The sequence below is a fragment of the Hyaena hyaena genome, unplaced genomic scaffold (assembly GCF_003009895.1).
Source record: "Hyaena hyaena isolate Hyena2069 unplaced genomic scaffold, ASM300989v1 scaffold_81, whole genome shotgun sequence".
NCBI classification, from domain to species: domain Eukaryota; kingdom Metazoa; phylum Chordata; class Mammalia; order Carnivora; family Hyaenidae; genus Hyaena; species Hyaena hyaena.
In genome coordinates, this window is record NW_024080714.1 from 471,271 (window position 1) to 492,219 (window position 20,949).

At 39.3% G+C, this 20,949-nt stretch overlaps 1 protein-coding gene across 7 annotated transcripts in view; it reads right to left on the reverse strand.

The window, feature by feature from the left end:
• ARID1B (AT-rich interaction domain 1B) overlaps positions 1–20,949 on the reverse strand; it is a 443,851-nt gene that overhangs the window by 261,254 nt on the left and 161,648 nt on the right. For all 7 annotated transcript variants that reach the window (XM_039234083.1, XM_039234081.1, XM_039234078.1 and 4 more), the window contains exon 4: positions 19,139–19,249. In XM_039234083.1, coding sequence (XP_039090014.1) covers positions 19,139–19,249 — 111 coding nt within the window. The remainder of the gene's footprint in view (positions 1–19,138; positions 19,250–20,949) is intronic.

Genomic DNA, 20,949 nt, shown 5'->3' on the forward strand with positions numbered 1-20,949 from the left:
TGCTGTCTCCACCAACCGTCCTGATGGGATAAGCCAGGGGCTCGTGTGACCAACAGTCTCATTCACTGAAAATGCCTTTCAAATGGGACTACTTCATTTCGAAGATCCCAAGACCAGCGGGAAGTATGACCTGCCGTGGCCCCGTGACATTCAGGCTCTGGGGACGGGCACAGGCTCTTCTACCTCCTCTTGATGCCTATCTTGCCTAGTCTTCCCAGTTACAGGGAAGAAGCCAGGATGTAGCGTTCGATGCAGCAACAGGAACTAGCTTCCAAAGTCAATTTTCTTCTACCATGCAGAACACAGGTTTGATGAAGACAAAATTATCTAACAAAGCATATATAACTTTCAATATTACAGAGCCTTTATATGTATAACAGTACTATCCATAGTCTCAGTTGTTCTGGATTCCCACCCAGCTTCTAAGTCTTCTTAGGATGACGGTGTTACGGATACATAATGTATGGCCTAGAACACATGGAAGTTCGAGATTTATTATTCCCGGGTGAATGGCAACAACCAAAATATCAAAAAGTTCTGCATTTAGTCTACTTTTTTATATTAAGAGTTGTAGTGAGATACAAATTTACAGATAACACACAGGTAGAAATTTTATTAAATACAAGTAGATGCTAGATTCGGGATCTAACTACAAGTCAGCAGGCTTGAACAATGGTCCCAAGCTGATAAGATAGCACTCAGTAAGGGAAAATGTGAAGGCTGCACATAGGTTCAAGTTCAGGACAGATGAGACATGCACCTTAGAAGCACTTTCCAACACAGGGCCAGAGTGGGAAGTAGCCGCTAAGAAAGTTAGCTCCTGGGGTCATGACGGTCCGAGACAAAGGTGGTGGCAGGCTGGCTCCACACCAGCTACACTTACAGAGTATTTAGTCTGGTTGTGGGTTCCTGTTTGGAAACACTTACACAAAATGAAGTCTATCAAAGAATTCAGAGTAGGGTGACAGACTTGAAACCACACGATGGGGAAAAGAAAGGAACTAATAATTTAGCCTAGTGAAAACCCAGGTAAAATGAAAACTACCTTCAAATATCTGAACAGCCATGACCGAGACAAGGGACTTAGACTTCTCTCATGTGGTTCCAGAAGGCAGAAGTAGAATCCAACTTCAAGAATCTCCTAACAATTTAAATGACCAGAAATAAAGTATCTTTGGAAGCAGTAAATTCCAAATGCTGAGGCATTCAAAATGATACTTTAGAAGTAGTTTGTATATGACGTCACGAGGGACATGTATATACTATGTGAACTTTTTAAGAGCCACCATTATTCTAAGGACAAAAAAATTAAGCATCAATAAATCATATGTAATATAAGTAACTGGTCCCAGACCAAACAGGCTTAATTGAGGGAATATTACTTTAAAAGTTACATTAACTAAAACCTTTCCAAAATGTCCCACAGTTCCCCACAACCATAAACAATCTCTCCTTTATCCCTTTGTGAGGGTCTAGGACGGGAGACGGGCTAGAGAGAAACTTGAAACAAAACCATTTAAGAAGAAAGTTACTGCTGCCATTCACGGGCAAAGACTGATCAATCAACACTGTCATATACTGAGTAACACACACACATGTGCATGCTCTCTCCCTCCCTCCCTCTCTTCATTTTTAATATTTTAAAAGCTTAGTTCCTTAGAACTTTGTCCCCTCTGAAATCATGCAAGATCAAGCAGATAATGGGTTAAGGCCAAAACCTAAAAGAGCGACGGAGCAAATCTGACTGCCTGTTTGAAAAAGCCTATAAAATGTTACAAGCAAAACAGGAAAGCCTGTGTTAATAATGCATAAACCAAGAGAGAAAAAAAGCTACCCATTTAATGGAATAATGCTTTTATCCTTGCAGTTAAAATGAAATAAACCATGACTATTAATCTAGTAAGACCATGTAAAAATGTAATTTTTAAACATTTACTAAAAGGGAATAGTTCAGTAACCACTCTAAAAATCAAGGCCTTGTGTACAGCAGCGTCTAAACGCTAAATACCAATCTCCAGTCTGCGGACGCCATTACCCACCCTGTCACCATAGCAACGCTAACAGTATGCCTGACTTCAAAGACAAAGATGTAATTTCAGACTTCCAGCAGCCAGAGGGAGTGGTAAGAATATTCTACCCAGGCGGTGTCAGCTGATGATAAATTATAAAAATATCCAGGAAGGTTATGAGGCGGACTGTACCACATATTCTCATATTCCTGGGGGAAGACTTATATGAGTCAAACACACTGGGAGACAGCAAGAGTAAAACAAAAAGTAAACAAGAAAGGATCTCAATGGAATCTGATTTCTTTTTCTTTTTTAAAATTACATGGTACAGAGTTCCGCCTCCTTTTCTCTTGCTCCCAGGAGAAAATAAAAATAGCTTCTCCCATCCCCTTTCTCATTCAAATTAAGAGTGGCTGAAGATGTGCATGGCTGCTCCAAGGGACTCGCAAAACCACCTCTAGAACTGCTACTCCTACGTCTGTGAAACTCTGGCGTTCGTCAAAAATTGTTTTAGGCACAAGCAGGCAGCTAAGGGAGCAAAATCGATTTGTGCACTTTAGCTGCACGAGTGCGGCTGCCCTGACTGCCACCCAATTTAATCCCAACAAACTCAAGATATTTTTTAAGCCCTCTGAAGGGAAACAATTTCCCAATTTACAGGGGTTTTTTGTGTGTGTGTCTTAAAAAAAAACCAAAAACACACAGATAAATAAAGCTGACGCTGACAGTGCTATTTCGTGATTTTGTAACCGTACAATTTGTAAAAGTGGACGCCCCAAATCGGGAGCAGGTAATTTTCCTAGAGGTAATGAAATACAAAAGAATTAAGGTTCTGGAAGAGGCTCTACAAGGAGGAAATGACCACACCAGGGCTTTTCACGTACAGGAAGTTATGAACGACAAGACCTACCTACAAATGAACAGCGTGGTTTGCCTATATATATTGTTACTACTCTTTAAGAATAAATGTATGTTATCTTTTTGTTGAGTTCGGTCACATGGTTAGCGGCTCAAATGAATCTAATTCCTTCACAATAACAGAGGCGTGATCCGGCTGCCCCTTTCCAACAACCACCAGAGCCCTGTTCTCCTTCCCCGTTAAGACTGATGAAGGGCCAAGAGCCAAAGAGAGCTGTGGATTCAAATCACGACTGGTGTCGAGATCCTTGTCCCCTAGTGAGGGGGTCACTGGCTAGCCTGCTGTCCACGTCCACTCCTTCTGAAGCATTAGGCACAACAACCAACACACGTTGGAACAAAGACTCTTCCGTGCCCGGTCCTGGGGTTCAAAGTGGAGGAATCACCCCGGCGCCAGGGCTCCTCCCACTAAAACTCAGAAGGAGTTGGTGGATTTGTCCTTTTCGTCCTGAGGAACACATCTCTAATTTTACGATGTGCGCAGGTCAACAGGTACCAAAATAACAACAACAACAACAACAACAACAACAAAAAACACTAGACTTTGCCAGAAGATACAAATTACAAGGTTATAACTCCAAAGTTGTGAGTGGAATGTCTGCATTGTAAACTTTAGAACAACCCCATTAATTGTGAGGCCAAATCTTGTAACTCAAAGAAGAGCAATCTTCTCCCATAAACACATACAACAGAAAAATGCCAAGTTACAAAACAACATGTCACCTATCCGTCAAAACAAAGAAAAGCTTACTTCACAACTGAAGTACTTCTTTATTAAATGACTTTTCATCCTGCTATATATTTTATGCTTACAAAATTATTATCTTCAAAAAAAACTCTGAAATGAAAATGAGCTTGATAAGCTACTCCTTTGGACAGAATTGCTGGACTTAACGACTGTGACAGTTAAGCAAGTTATAGAAGAAACAGCCATTCATTCACTCATTTCTTTAAATGACAAGATGCCAAACTTAAGCTCTAGATAACTGTCTCAAATAAAATGAAAAAACATCTTTAACACTATAAAAAAAAATAGAAAGCCCATATTTTGGCATCGCTATTCACTATTTTCACAGGAATATCGTATAGTTCCTTTATAGTCTATTTCCTTTTACAAAATAAAAAGATTTTATTATCTCACAAAATTATAAAAGTGATATTCCACTTCAAGAAATGTTGTCGCTTTATGTTAATAATCATGTAACCTCAGTTTTCCCCTTCTACTTAGGTTGTCAGGAATGCAGCCTTAAATTTATGTTTTTAAGGTTTTATTTTTAAGTAATTTCTATACCCAATGTGAGGCTTGAACTCACAACCCCGAGATCAAGAGTCACAGGCTCCACGGACTGGGCCAGTCAGGCACTGCACAGCCTTAAATTTAACAGTGATTCATGATAACTGCATTATCATGGTTTGTTTACTTCTCTATTTTTAAACATTTTTTAAAAATCTGTATCCCACTTTGAGTAGTCTCAGTTTATACAAATGCTTTACTGCATGCAGGTCAGCTCAATTCCTATTTAGAAACACACAGGTTATAAATTCTATGTAAAAACATCATAGGAAATGAAAATATTGTCACAACAGGACTCTTTCAGTTAAAAGTGGCCAGTGGTATACTTAAAAATAAACAAATTTATTTTCACATTCCTAAGGACACATGTTGGAAGAAGAACACCTCTTCCAAAATGGGGTTTTTGTTTTTTTTTTTTTTTGGTTTTGTTTTGTTTCTTTTACGGTTTATTTATTTTTGAGAGAGAGACACAGAGTGTGAGTGCGGGAGGGGCAGAGAGAGAGGGAGACACAGAATTTGAAGCAGGCTCCAGGCTCTGAGCTGTCAGCACAGAGCCGGACACAGGGCTCAAACTCAGAAACCATGAGATTATGACCTGGGCCAAAGTCAGACACTTAGTGGATTGAGCCACCCCAGGTGCCCCTCATTTTTTTTTAAAGGTTTATTTATTTTTGAGAGAGAGAGATAGTAAAATATTTTTGAATGTTTACTTATTTTTGAGAGAGAGAGTTTGCCAAGCTGTTTTTAAACACTTTTGTAGATGAAGAAATCTATAGTCTTAAATTTCAATCATTAAGTTATATAGTATCTGGGTCATACTTTTTATATTACAATGCCACAGCATAAAAACTTCAGAGAGGCGGGGTACCTGAGTGTCTGGGTCCATTAAGCGTCTGACTTCAGATCAGGTCATGATCTCACAGTTTGTGAGTTTGAGCCTCACACTGGGCTCTGTGCTGACAGCTCAGAGCCTGGAGCCTGCTTCAGATTCTGTATCTCCCTCTCTCTCTCAGAAATAAACATTAAGAATTAAAAAAAACTTCAGAGAGGGTAAAAAAATGAATTATATTAAACTTCATATAATTTTGTTGTATTGATGAGAAACTGGGTTTGTGAATACATTCAAAAGTAAAATTAGCGATAGTGAGTATCATACACAAGGAATATGGTAAAATATTTCATAAAATGTGTTGGAGAAAGTAAAATATATTACTCTATTTACCACTATAAATTAATATTCATTCAATGGGGCGCCTGGGTGGCTTAGTCGGTTAAGCGTCCGACTTTCACTTAGGTCATGATCTTGCGGTTCGTGGGTTCGGGCCCCGCGTCGGGCTCTGTGCTGACTGCCAGCTCAAAGCCTGGAGCCTGTTTCAGAGTCTGTGACTCCCTCTCTCTCTGACCCTCCTCTGCTCACGCTGTCTCTCTCTCTCTCTCCAAGAAATACATAAAACATTTTTAAAAAATTTAAATTAATATTCATTTCCTCTATAATTTGTCCAGGTACCTTTTCACTAGCTACCACTGCTGGCTAAATATATTGGGACTTATTAAATAAGCATTGGCAGAAGTTCTCTATTTGGGATGTACATTTTTTTTTTAAATTTTCTTAATGTTTGTTTATTTTTGAGAGAGAAAGAGAGAGAGAGAGAGAGAGAGAGAGAGAGAGAGCAGGGGAGGAGGAGGGTCAGAGAGAGAGGGAGGCAAAGAATCTGAAACAGGCTCCAGGCTCCGAGCTGTCAGCACAGAGCCTGACAAAGGGCTTGAACTCTGATGGGCAAGATCATGACTTGAGCCGAAGTCGGACGCTTAACCCACTGAGCCACCCAGGCGCCCCAAGGGATATACAGTTAAAACATCAATAAACACAACAGTCTAAAAGAGCAGTACAAGAAATCCAAAGTAAGGTAATTTCCAGAGTGTTCCCCTTGCAAAACACTACCTGACTCAAAATGACATACTTAATCAATGTCATCTAATTAGTTGGGCTGAAAAAAGCCAGAGAATTCCAAAAGCTGTGTTTTCTATAGTAATAAAATTATTTATGCATGGCCCCCATGATCCCTGCCCTTTCCTCTCTGTGTACTGGAGGGAGAGGGAGGGGAAATGTATTTGACTTAGGAGGTATCTTAAGTTATTTACCTACTGCAGCACCTTCAGCCTCCCACGCAAGGTGTGTCACCAGTCACAGCCAGGTATTCCTGGATAACCACTATGGCTCCCACGGTTATGGCTGCCTCAGAAACCTGAAAACCCTTTGCAAAATCTAAGGAGTTTATCTAAGGCAGACTTCACTGAAAGCAAAGTAGATTTCTATCCATGCCTTTCCTCATGCCTTTTCTTTTCTGTATCTTCTGTTAGGTGATTTTATCACTCCCAGATAATACCACAAGTTGGAAAGAGCAAGAAAAGCCATTTAGGGGAGCCTGGGTGGCTCAGTTGGTTAAGTGTCCAACTTTGGCTCAGGTCATGATCTCATGGTTCGTGGGTTCGAGCCCCGCATCGGGCTCTGTGCTGACAGCTAGCTCAGAGCCCAGAGCCTGTTTCAGATTCTGTGTCTCCCTCTGTCTCTGACCCTCCTCTGCGCATGCTGTCTGTCTGTCTGTCTCTCTCTCTTTCAGAAATAAAATAAAAACATTTAAAAAAGGAAAAGGAAAAGCCATTTAGTTACCTGCACAACTCTAACCATAATGTGGGAGAGCCCATTAGGATTGTTTTGAGTTGCAACGTATTTAATGCAGTTTTCGCATATACACATTCTTCTGGTATGTGGTAAATAAAAATGAAGAACGCAAAATCAAAACGAATGCACAGGAATCCCAGTGGTATTCACACCAACACACTTGATCCGAAGAGGTCCACATACTGGGAGGCCCAACAATGGAGTCTAACGGGTGAGGAGTCAGTGAGATAAACTTTTGGCCAACAGTCAGCTGCCACAGTCACTGGGACACTACAAGGTCTCTGCCCGGGTTTCTTCATCCAGGGGAAGGGGATACTGGATCTTGGGGAAGACGGGTAGACTGGCAACCCTAACGGGGGGCACGGGCAGCTAAGTAAGTTTCAAAAGAGCGGCAAACAAATGTAAGAAACTGACATTTACTGAGCATTTACACATAAGGCAAGTACCACACAAGAAGTTTTATGTATGTTCCATCTCGCGTAACACACGGGGTCAAGGTGAAGCTTCTAGGCGATAAAACTAAATTGATCATATGTGTGAATGTGCTTGGTGAACCATAATGTGCATATTTAGATACACTTCTTAAAAACTGATGCTTCCAGAAAGGGCCAGAATTATATCAAAGATGGCTAGAACTTTAATATCTTGTTTTCATCCCTATAAAAATAGAATGAAAATTAAGTCAGAAAAATAAAGGAGTGGAAATAATAAGACCCCTCACAAAATCCCTCAAGAAAGCCAACAGAATCATTAGTGAACCACACCAAATGTTGATACAAGTGTGTACAGTGTTCTTCCCCTAAAATAACAAGCACTTCTAGTACCCGACTAAATGCCACCTGAAATCCCTTGCAGAGAAGGCTAACTTCATTTCGATAGAGCTGTCACTGCTCATACCTTTTCCAATATCCCAAACTTCCACAGAATGGCAAAACATTTCTGTGATATTACACTTGCTAAAAGTATGAATTGTGCAGATTTTATAGATGGTTCTCTGAAGATAACAAGAGTTTCCAATAACAGGCGTTCTGCATAGAGGTATGTTTTCTTGTTGATTTCCTATTGCTGCATGTGTTACAGAAAAGAACACTAATAAGATAATCCAAAATTTATTTTTACGTTATTCCTACATCTAACATAAAATCTTAAACACAGGAGGTAGTCAATAAATGACTGGTAAATGTAATTGAGCTTTTATGTGTAAAGTGAAATCTTGTGCATTAATCGAGGATATCAACATTTAGGCATGCTGGCCGAGGAAAGACAAATAGAGTGACTATGAAAAAGCAAAACCACTTGGGAAAATCTGAACATATTCGTATTTATTCGAAGACACTCATAATTTTAATCTAAACTGGCAAAACAGTGTTTCAAAAGAGAGAAGGTCTTAAGTTGGAAAACTAAAGTTGAAGGGCACTCAGGTGTACATCAGAACAGATGCAGGCAGCTGCTGCAACGAGATGAGCTACAGATTCACTGCGACTCTACCACCGCGGGAACGTCGAGTCCAGTTTCCTGCCATTGTGGAGTCTTTATTTTCTCATCTGGGAATGAGAGCTTTAAAAAACTCTGAAGCAAAATACATAAGACTACACACATTTTCATAACTCATTAATACTAAACCTTTGCTCTTTATACCAGAAGTAAAATGGCAGTGCTTTAAACACGAGGGGGAGGGGGAAGGGGAGAGAGGGGTTTAATTTTAAAACACCAAGAGAAGTCTGTTCAGAGTTCATGGTAATCTCCCTAAGGCTCTATTTCCTCGGCTGGGATTTAAATGTATCACAGAAACTCAAGGTATTCAAAGGAGCAACTGCTTCTACACCATAAAAGAGAACAGCCTTCAAAAACAGCACGTGCAAACCAGGTTCCCCCGCCCCTCCCACAGTTGCACAGCCTCCAAAAAGAAAAACAAACAAACAAGTAAAAACGTGAAATTTGTATAGGAGGCTCACCAATGCACATCCTCAAAATAAGTTTCAGAACAGAAGTCATAACGATATACACGAACCTAAGGGATGCCCCTCCAGAATGAAATGCAATCAGAACAAAGTCTAAATCATTCCAAAGTGAGCCAAACAAAGCAATACAAAGTCACCTGGCCCCACCCCAGCCAGGATAGGATCATATTGGGATATAAACTTACTGGCTTCTCCTAAAAACAAAAGCAATGGGGCCAGCCATGATTCCTAACTGAATTATACATAGTTCCATCTATTTCTGAGATGGCCCTCTTGTCTGGCTCCATGTTAGAGCTATAGCAACGCTCTGGTACATCTGCTGAGTTGTTTACACAAACTGCAACACTCTTCAAATCATCTCCAAGAACTGTAGTGAAATGGGCAGTTACAGCCACTGCTGTCATTCATTCAACATCAGTTCCTATTTATGACAATGTTTTATCTCTTACATAAAAGAATTATACGAAAAATAAGGTTTTGGGTAACAAAGATGAAATGCTTTCTTTTAGGAGTTTTAGAATTCAAGCGGATTTATTCAGGACTTGCCTTTTAATCGCATAACATCTCTGAGCTATTCCCTTTTCTCCCTGAACCAACTCCCACCACCACATCAGCCCTGTGTTTGTCATCGCCAACACTCATCTCCTGGCCACTCAGCTTAAAAACCTTAAAAGCATCTATCATTCATCCCTCCCTTTATTTCAACAATTTTCTCCCTCAGCATTCTCACTGCCATCACTTTTTAATAATCTGACTCAACCTCATTAGCGAGATAATACACTCACCTCTTAAGTTGTCTCCCTGCCTCCAGTGGTAATGAAGGCGTTTTGAAAATAAAGGCTTTGCATAAATAAAAGGCAGGGAACAATTCACTTGCCTTGGTAACCTGAAAGTACCAGACTTTCAAAAATAGAACTTGGGGTAGGATTTGGCTTTGAGTAGACAAAACAGATGTCAAGAAGGGCATGTCTTTAAAGTTCGTGGAACTCACGTCTACAATATTCTCTAAGACCCCTTACTCTGGGCATAGCTGTTCTTTTACTAGCAACTTCCAGTGTTAGTTAACTGAAAGTTTTATTTATACAAGACGAGCCTTTTAGAAACGGAGTTCAATAAATTATTATATATAATTATTATTATTATTATTATTTTGAAGCCACATTTTCTCCAGAGACAGATAATTACAAAAGACCAACCGCATACTTTTGGGGTCATTAGAAGGTGTTAACTAAATCACTGCACTTCTCAACCACCCACACCCATGGGAAAAAAATAAAGACTGATGAAAGATCTCTACCGTACATGGGAAATTTGGGGGGAGGGGGGGTTGGGAAGGTCTCAGTATCAGGGTACAAGTCTCAGACGGGGCAGGATTCCGCTGTGCTCGCTCAATCCCTGCCAACTTTAAGAGACAGCATTTACCTGTGGATCAGGTACAGCGTATGTAGCATTGTCTCAGGGGACCCCACTCCGTGCTTTCACAACGATGGTATTAAATACCAAGTAAGAGTTGTAACACACTGCCCTACCCAGATCAAACCAAGGAGCTCCAGAGGTGGGAGGCAGCACAAAATGCAGGGGCCTTTTTTCATGAAACTGACTTGGGTTCTTCAAGAACAAACAGTGGTTTTCGTGTCTCTGGGTTGCTACTATTGCCATTAGTGGTAAATCTCCATTTAAGAAGCACAGAGTGCTTAGTCAGTCACTTTCTAGCACACACATGTAAACCTGGAGGGCTGGAAGTGATTGGAGGCCTCAGATACAGACCATGAGGGTCTTCCTTACACCAGCACAAAATTAAAACCGACTGCTGATTATTTTGGCTCAGAGACCGGTCTCCACTGGGTTGCCACTGATCCATTAATAAGGGTTTCCTTATTAATGCCTAATAAGGAAAAGGCATCAGACCTTGCGTTACAAAGGTAAGATTTCATTGTCCTGCAGCTTCCTTGTTTGTTTCTTTTTCCTGCCTCTCCCTCTTTATACCAGATGGTCATAAAGTTACCTGGTATATGCGCTTCTCAACTTTTCAATATAAACCTTTCTCCTTCTCCTGAAACTTCCCTACACTCAAATATGTCAAACTGCTAAACTGATTCCACAGCGGGGAGAGGGAGCCGTCTGCAATCTCCGGGATGGGATAGACAGACTCCGTAAGAAGGCCCCGTAAGTGGCTCTCCCGTGACCTGCATAATAAAGCTATGGACTCAATCAGGCAACTCCAAATCCTGAAGTATGTTCAAAAGCAAATGGCAGCCAGAAATGGGAGGGAGACCATTGCTGGAGCTGCACATGAGTCATTACTTAAGGGCATACACGAGCCAGAACCTTAGCTAAGATTTAGCCCTGTTTACCATTCAGCATCATCATTAGAACAGGTGTCCAGGTCAAAATATACTCCTTTGTCACAATAAAGTCATCATTCCTTCCATACGAGTCATCATATGCTGCTCATTTTCTTTTTTGTGAAGAGAAAAAAAGGGCAAGTGATTTAAATGACTTCCAGATAATCATTTTTATAATAATCTGATCTAAATAGTTAGCCCTAAGATTATTTACTATCATCCTGGTCTAATGATCAGGTACTAGTTAAATCAAGAGAACTCTAGAAAATTGGCTACCAATGACTGAATGCTAACAATTCTATGTTGAATTTTAGAATTCATGCTCTCCCACGCACAGAACAGGGACAAAATGCACAAATGTATGTACAGAGATTCCACTGCACGGGACTGCTGCTCTGAACACTTGGAAAATTCAAACGACAGCCTGATAATGAAATAAAGTGAAAAGGCACACACACCACAATTTAACATTGGATAAAATTTAGGTCCTGTGGAAAGAGACAACAATAGTACCTGACAGCTTTTTTTTTTTTTTCTTAAATAGAATGCATTATGAAGAAAAGTGGTTGAGAAAGCTTAGTCACTTTTTTGTAGCTTAAAGCTTTTTTTCCCCCCTCTTTTATTCCAGGCTTAAACAAAGTTCAGTGGGGCATCAAACTGCCTGTTTTAAATTACAGTCTGTATTTTAAAATAGAATGCATGCACGGCGTGCTCCTGAAGCTAGGGGGTGGGAGTGTTATTCACGGAAAATTGAAGGCTTGTTGAGTCAATAATCTTCTTTCACACAGTAACAATTTTCAGCTAAAATTTCTTGACCCAAACAAAAGAAAACAAGACCATTCAGTTATTTTACAACGATTTAGAGAAGGCAAAAGAAAAAGATGAGGAAGAGAGAGACACTTCTAAAATCCTACATTGTGAGGGAAGAATGAAAAATTTTGCTCCCTACATATATTTATTTCCTCTCCTAAGCTGATGGTTAATATTAAAAATAGTTACTTCCAGTCGAAAAGAAAAATAAAAGCAAGTAACCAGCCCACAAATGCTACCATGAGCTCCTGCTGGTTATAGATCTCCTATTATAGAACTTAGATGTTTGCCTTCAGTTACCTACAAAGTGGAAATTTGTAAATTAAAATCTATTTCCCACGGAGCTTGGGTGATGCAAAGTAAAACACATTCGACCCCTTACATCGGCCATGGCTGCAAAACTGGAGGAAGCCCGATGACCCCCGTGGGTACCAGCGAAGAGGGGGGGCACCATGAAGAAAGGAGGAAGGAGGATTTCTAGCTCAACATGCCAAGAACCGCCTTTTGTAGAAACAGCAGTCCTGAGTGAGAAAAGGTGCCTTTGAACATCAGCCCTGGCATAAAAAATTAAAATTAAAACCTGAAGCTGTTGCGCTGCGTGACAAACTCTCCTACCCAAGCCCCCATGCCAAGAATTCCCCCCACACTGCTTTTCTGTGTTTTATACTGAAGACAAACACGACTTCGCTCCCCTTTGTGCATAGAGACAGCTGGTCTGTCAGAGAGGCTCATGTGTCCAGGTGTGGTTCTGTGGCTATTTGTGGACAGACCTGGGAGCTGCATGGGCCCGGCCTGGGGGGGCCACAGAGAAGGCTCCACAGCCTCTCCCCAGGTCATCTGAAGAGCTGCAAGCCGGCCCCAAACCTTCCCATCGCCAATTTGTTAGAGCAAAGCCTGTACGCAGACTTTTCTATCAGCCAGGCACATCTGCATTTTTCAACCCTTATTTAATGAGCCTCATTTATCAACTATAGATCATAGTTATCTTTCTATTATCAAAACCAATATCCTGCAAATCAGTTATGTTCAGTCTGTCTTCATCTCCAATTTTGTCCAGTGTCTATTTTTTATAGTTCTCTTTCATTAATTTTTTGAGAACTGACAGTCCCATAAAATGGGTTGAAATTCATTTCCCCCAGATTTTGAATGGAAATCTTCAGAACGTTATGTGAAAAAGTTTGCAGGGGGTATGCTTAAAGTATTTTTAAAAATTAAATGAATTTTTAAAAATAACATATTGCCACTAAGCAAATAGCTCAGCTATAATAAATTTAGAATTATCCACTTATTTCAACAGGGCTGAAGATCTCAATTTAGAAGCACTTTGCACACAAACACTTCAGTTATTTAAAAGCAAACTCTAGTTCTTTTTAAATATTAATTTATTCAAACTTTCCATATATTTAACCTGCTTTTACCTGGAAGAAATCCAAACTGGCGAGGTTTTATTGGGTATTCATTTACAGAACAAACATTTAAGTGGAAGACTGTTTTGAAAGAAGGAGAAACCTACTTTCCCACTTCCTACTACTTCTTACCTTGTTCAAGTTCCAGTATCATCCCCTGTTTTCAAAATGACTGCCAATATCACACAGATATTCTAGGGGATAAAATTACAGAACATCACACCTTAAAGAAATAGTCCATGCTGGAAAATAACATCTGTCAAAGTCACTATCACTTTCCCTAAATTCAGACTTTTAAGGTAAGGTCCTCACGTGTTTCTCTCAACCTTAATCCAAAAAGAACTGATGTCTCCATATGGAATAGACCAGCTACTAAAATTACATTTGAGAATATGGTAAATCCTATGTAAGAAACCCAACTACTGCGTGTTCCACTTAAAACTTTGCCAAGACATCAAAATGTGTCTGTACCTTCAGTTTGGAAACTATGTCCCTGATGAAGTATATCTGCAGATTCTCCCTGACAAGGCTCCATCCGTCAGAGAACCTCCTGTCCCTTCCATGATGGCTCACTTGTAATGGCTTCCCTAACTCCTAAACTCAACCGGCTCTAATAACATTTAGAAACACTCATAAACAGCTTACATCATCAGCTACACACAGGCATTATCAGTGCTTCAACACTGAAATAAAGTGACAACAGATTAGGTTTCTCTTTTATCAACTTACAATTCTTTCAACCTTCAGAATGATTTGAGAAGATCAATCAACGGAAGACACCTATACTCTTAACCTTTTACTGAAACCCAGTTAAGTCAAGTTTTATTTATTAAAACATATTTTTAAAGTTTGGGAAGAGCTCATTCAGTAGCCATACATCTAATTCTTACCTGGTAGATTTCAACTTTGGCAAAAACCTGCCACCTAACAGGTTAAGAACATTTTGACAATTTGTGTTTTCAGTTGGGTTGAGAACTTAGTGAAAAGCAAAATCCAGTTAAAAACCGCTTCACCAACCTTTTTCCAACGGTTTCCAATTGTTCACAGGATCTGTATTATCAAATCTACAACACTTAAAATGTCCCTGTTAACGTATCATCAATATTCATATATGCTGTCAAAGTACATGACCTTTTACCACTATCCAACGTAAGTGCCACTGAAGATTTAAAAAACAAACACGCACAGAGTATTCTTTATCCGGGAAGGCAGATCATTGTAGGCTATGTTGCTAATACCTAACCCCCAAAGAATATTCTTGGTAATAACAGTTTTCCAACCATCCTCTTTCAGGCTTCCAATATCCTGTTTAACACCCTCTATTTCAAAGAACAACCAGCGTTTACTACCTCCTTCCTTTCACAAAGGGCCAAAAAACATATGTTTTATGTAAACCTCAATATTCCCTTCTAATTGCAAACTCAACAAAGGTGCCCTAGGCACTGTTCCACGCGACACTGAGGGTGTTTTACTGAGCTCTGAGAGATACCCAAATCCCTTTTTAGGTCCACCTCTTTAGATACTTCCTATTTAAAGAAGAAAGGGTCAGAAGGAGATCTTTAATGACCTGCTGCGCCTTCCCAAAGGCTGTCGGAATGGGACTGACGGTATTCTGTATCTGAGGCAAACAGAATAATGGACCTACTATCTGAAACTCAGACTGGAGGGAGGCCTCTCCCAAGGAGAAGAAACCAGATCACTGACTGCCAAGCTGAAGAGAAGGAAGGGCTCCTCAGATCCCTGGTGGGGAAAGCGCTGTTTACCCGGAACAAGAAAGAAAATCAAACCTTTCGTTTGTTTACTTCCTTGTATACATGTTTATACAGATTTTATTAACAACATATCTGTGCTGCACTTACTGAAATTATGCTGATTGTTCCTGTCAATTTATTTATTTTTACAATTAAAAAACATGTATTACTAAGAAAAGAAGGTTTTCGCACTATTTTTGGCTTCATTGTCTAAAAGTGCCCACTTCTTCCCTAGAAGCTTAAGGCTACCAGGTTCAAGTAAAATGTCATTTTATAATAATAGAAAATGGTTTTAAGGAAAACCCCACCCTGCTAATACAGATATTGCACCCATGACCCTTTAGTCTAAGGATCATCAGAGAATATAGGCTCTACTGATAGCAATTCAATACCCCGGAAAAAAATCCTTTAAGCAATGAAAAGAAAATTCTGAAACCAGAGGAAAAACATGTTTAGAAGTTTTTACATAAAATCTTATTAGGAAAATACAACTGAATAAAACATAATAAATACTCTGAAAAGATCCTAGTCTAACAGGGGCGCCAAGACAGCTATAAAAATAAGTGTAAGAGAAAGATAAACAGTAAATGGCACAAGCAATAAAGATGTAACAAAAGACACAGCAAAAAAGTGTATTAAATAATATTTAGAGGGGTTATCTTAAAATAGAAACTACGCTACACTTACTGCTCACAAAATACTTAATAAGTCGTAGCATTTTTCTGACCTTCCACTGTGTATTTTGCTTAAATGCTGACTTCATTTCATATCAATATTCGAGGTAGAAAAACTAAACAGTGTGCTTAAATTTTAAGTGATAATATTCCAAGGAGATAGAGTTCTGCAAGGTACTTTCAATATCTGCTATATGCTAAGATTTGTTAATAATGGTAACATCAAGGGTCTGTAAGCTAAAGTATCTCAATGGGGGAAAGGCTGTTGATTAAGAGGTACAGCAGTAAGTGGACATTATTAAGAAAGATTTGTTCTGGGCTTAGGTCTGAGTGAATTAAGTGGTAAGTAAATACCACTGGTCATGGCCCCAAGACAAAAGAGGACAAGTATTAATTTATGAGTTATTTGCTTTCCTGTGGCTGATTTCAAGATCTAAGTCAGCTGGAAGACATAAATGCATTAGCCCCTGAAGATCACCAAGAATTTAATGACATGCAAATACAGACAGATACCAGTTCAAACAACGGAAGGAGGACAACTTACGGAGAGATCAAATTATAGATCCAGCATAAGGACACTGGAAACACCTTGACTTCTCATAATGGAAATGGAACTGTGTAACAAACATGCTAGAAAAAAGTACCGCATATGCGGAAAATATTACAATATCTGTCTTCAATATAATCAGAAAGATGAAGAAGCTTCCTTCTTAACAGTCACACATACAATGAGTGAAGACTTAATCATACGTTAGAATCACTATTCCACATTTTTTAAAATGTAAAGGAAAGACCCACAACTTCCTTGGTTCCAAATTACAAGCTACAGGTTACACATATGATAGACTGCCTTTGTAAAAAGACAAAATTCTATCACTGACACATGAATCAAAAATGCAGCATAAATCAACAAATTACCCAATAGCAAATTCAGATATAAAAACAATATAGTTTCACAGTACCTACAGTAGCAACTTAGCCAAGTGGGAGACCTAAAATATTTAATAGAAGTAACACTAAACTTACATGATATTAGAGCCATATAGAACACCAACAAATCTTGCCCCAAAACTCTGGTTACCTTAATTGTGTATAACATATTGATGCTACATCCACATGGCTAAAAATATATTAGTCAACCCTGTACAGAAACTTCCTACACAAACGACGCCTGTTAAAAGAAAAGTGGCAAGCTAAAATTCATTTAAATAAAGCCAATTTTCATGTTAACAGATTAGCAGCAGGTGGGGGGGGGGTGTCTAGGTACACCAGCTGATCTATGGTTTGTCCTTAATTCAATAACTGATATTTCCATATACTCACCACAAAACCTGGAGATTCTGTTCCCTAAAAAAAGCTTAGCGAAATGTTATTGCATCAGTCAGCATCTTATTTACCTGAGAGTTACAAAAACGGAAAGAAAATACCAAATGGGGCATTTCTTTCTTTCTTTCTTTTTTTTTTTTTAAGCACGTAAGAAAATTCATATCATGAACAACTGTAAGTCCTCTTACAAATCAGGCATGGAGAAGATTAAGGAAGAAAGCAAGTCATTATATGTATGCAAACAGAACAATTCAGAAAAACTTGAACTATTGATGAATAGATGGGTTCACTTCCTATAATGCTTTTGGCCCCTTTTTCAATATTCGGCTTAAAAAGCACCATCCGAGAGCGAAACTCTTCCGTCAGATTCTGGGACTTCCAGCTTTCATTCCCTCCCTAACTGTGCCGTGGAGCTAGCGGAGTGTCAACGCCCCCTTTCCGCGCAGAGCCATGAAAAGCAGCAGAGCCCAGTGAATGACTCCAGAGTTCAAGTGGATATGAAGAAAGCAGCACGCCACAAACTATTCTTATAACTACATAAAAAATCTGTATCAATTTACAGCAGCTTTTCCAACCTGCAGCACAGGACGCATCACTAGCCAGTGGCACACCTACAAAGTGGGCTTCTCTAAACACTGTAAAAATCTGGTGGGGGTAGGGGGGGAGTGGAATTCGTCGTCCATCTGCTTCCCGAGAGTCCACTGAAAAGTCCTAAAACCACAAGGTAATTTCCAAACGTTCAGCAAAGGTTACATTTATCAGAGGTGCTCAGCTGCATGCGCATAAACATACTACACAGCCGCCAGCCATCCACGAAAGAGAAAAGCTTACAACACGAAACGCAGAATCCATCGCCTCTTTCATTCTTTCAAAAACCAAATAACTAGACAATAAACACTCCAGTGCTGACTATCAGATGACCACAACAGATTTCACCCACCTCCCATCACAGAAGTAAAAGCTAAAAAATTATGTCAAAAACACGTTCATCAGCTTCAAAGATACTATACACCCTGTAGCCATCACTTACCTTCTTCTCTAAGGCTACACGTAACTTAAAGATGGGTACAGTATGCAAGCCAAATGTCATGTAGAACACTGATTACAAATGCTGGTTCTCAAATGTTTAGAAGTAATATCATATTACCTAATGTAAAATGCTTGAAATTCAAATTAAAAATCCTGGCTAGCCTGAACTCCCACCTGAAATGAAACATAATAAAGATGAAGCAATAATAATTCTTCAAATCAAAATATTTTAACAAAAAAGAAGTATAAAAATTTATTTGCACAGATGGACTCTTTTGGTTTATAAGGAAAACCTCGTTTAAATTAGGCTACCCATTTAAAAAAAAAACAAAAAAACAACAACAGATGAACTCTTTACAGGCATCAACATGATTCCCTATAATAGAACTACTACCCTAATCAATATATATCCCAATCACCATACTGTATTTGCTGGTGGAAATACTTAAAAGACTGCTTTTTCCAAATTTAAACTAAAATGCTTTCATCTGGGTGGAAAAGGATTGGCTGACTTCTCATGACGTCTAGTCCCAGAAGATGGGATGCTACCACCGGATGCTTTATCTCATTCATCATTTGTGATCATTTGCCAAGTGGGAATTTCTTCACGTTTAACTCTTGTATAGGTACCTCTGTTCTGTGTCACTACAGAAAGCAACAGGATGGGCACAGCACAACCGTCCAACAGCAACACCTTTCTGCCACAAACCCATCAGCTGAGTAATAAACCTTGCAGCTGGACCCAGAGATACTTCCAGATGAAAGAGGCGTATCCAGAATAAAGCCCTAAAACATTAATAAATCACAAATATATCTGACATCTAGAAACTTCTCCCCCGAGTCTTAATATTCAGTGGAACAAGCAAAAATAACAGCTCTTTTTAAAAATCTTTAACTCATTACATTTCCAAATCAGCACATTAATGTCTTACTGGTAAACTTGATGGTCTCTCTTGTTGTATTAAGTTCAAGTCTTCGTGGTTAGGTTTTCCAGGAGCCAAAGGAGGTTGAGACCTAGTTCCATAGCCTTCCTGAGACATGTCCTAAACAAACACAGATATAAAGCACTCCATAAATATCTCAGTGAAATTGTAACCAAAACAAAGCAAAGGCTTATCACAAACTGTCAATTTTATATTACATTTAAGCAGACAAAGAAATATGTTATAGTTATCATTTAATACTTTATCGGAAGTAGAAACAAATGACAAAGCAGTGAATCAAGAGCAAAAAAAATTATATACATATATACACGTACATATATATGTATACGTGTGTGTGCGCGTGCATATATATATATATATATGCACGCACACACACACACACACACACACACATATACAACTAAATTTACTGTGACCATCCAAACTAAACACCATATTTGAGTTTTGCAAGAAGATAACAGTAAGTAAAAGACAGGGAAAGAGATGAGCTACGACTAAACTCTCCTTTAAACCAGAGCAAACCAAAAGCTCGCGTTAATGTTTAATTTTGATTTTGGCTGGGCTGCCTTTAGTAGTACCTTGAAAATGCTAAAATAATTAATGAAAATTTTATTATCAACTGACTTTTAGTATGTCCTCTCGATAACCCACAAAACAACATCGTTATTAAGCTCACGGTATCCTGGGGTTTCTACAAAACCAATAAACGCTCCTGCACAGAATTCCATATGTTCACGTGGTACAGTTTCCAGAGAACCACAGTAAAGAATAAAACAGCAGTAGGGAAGCGAAACACACCCAGAAAACCTGCTGAGGTATGAGAAACTTATCATTAACATGGCCTTTCTGGCATCCTGTTGAACACTTTTCCAAGAGGTATTCAGCACGGCTTCAGTATTATACTGAAATACTATTATAGAAATCAAATACCACACCCCACCCAACTTACTATATACCCAGTCTCTAGCTGGTTATGTATGCTCAGTTACTCAACGTTCTAGCACCATTTACATCCAAAGTCCAACAGCAGCACAGAATGGAAAATACTTATTACAGCATGTCTTAATTGGTGCCGAAAGCTGAAAAACCAGTTTCTGATGGGGGAGGGAAAAAAAGAATGGGAAATATCACTTAAAAATAAAATCCTCTCCCTTTCCCTGTCAGTGTTGGTTAGTATTAAAGAAACATTATATACGAGTTCTACTTCTCCTGTTAAATCCTCAAAATATGACTTTAAAAATTGATGTTTATTAGTTGAAACCCTATAAAAAGCTTCTGCTGCCCCACCCCTTTCTCACACAGCATACACTTAAAATTACACGGTTTCTTAAGCCAAGAAACTTTGGACCAATAGCTAGTACTACAAAGTACACAAACTGTACGAACCAGATTTAACCAGCCAAGTGCTGGTTTTAAACAGGCTGTGCAGGAAGGGCAGGCCTGCAACACAGCATTTCCTGAGCAACCTTTCTGTCCTTTAAATACATCTACACACACACACACACACACACACACACACACACACACGCAATTAAGCAAAATATCTAACCTCTAAAAGGAACGCATAATACCCAGTTAGCACTATGCTTTTGTAAGAGAGTTAAAGCCCAGTTGTCCAGGTTTTAATCTGGGAACAGTTAGGTGAGGCCTCAGTGAGCACACGCAATCCGGGACACCCAAAAGGGTCTCTTCAATCCGGCTGCCAGCAGAGGGGAACAATTGGGCTGTGGGGGACAAAAGCCGAGGCTGAAAGATGATTACAGCTCTCTCGCTGACCCCCCACCCCCACCCCCAGAGCC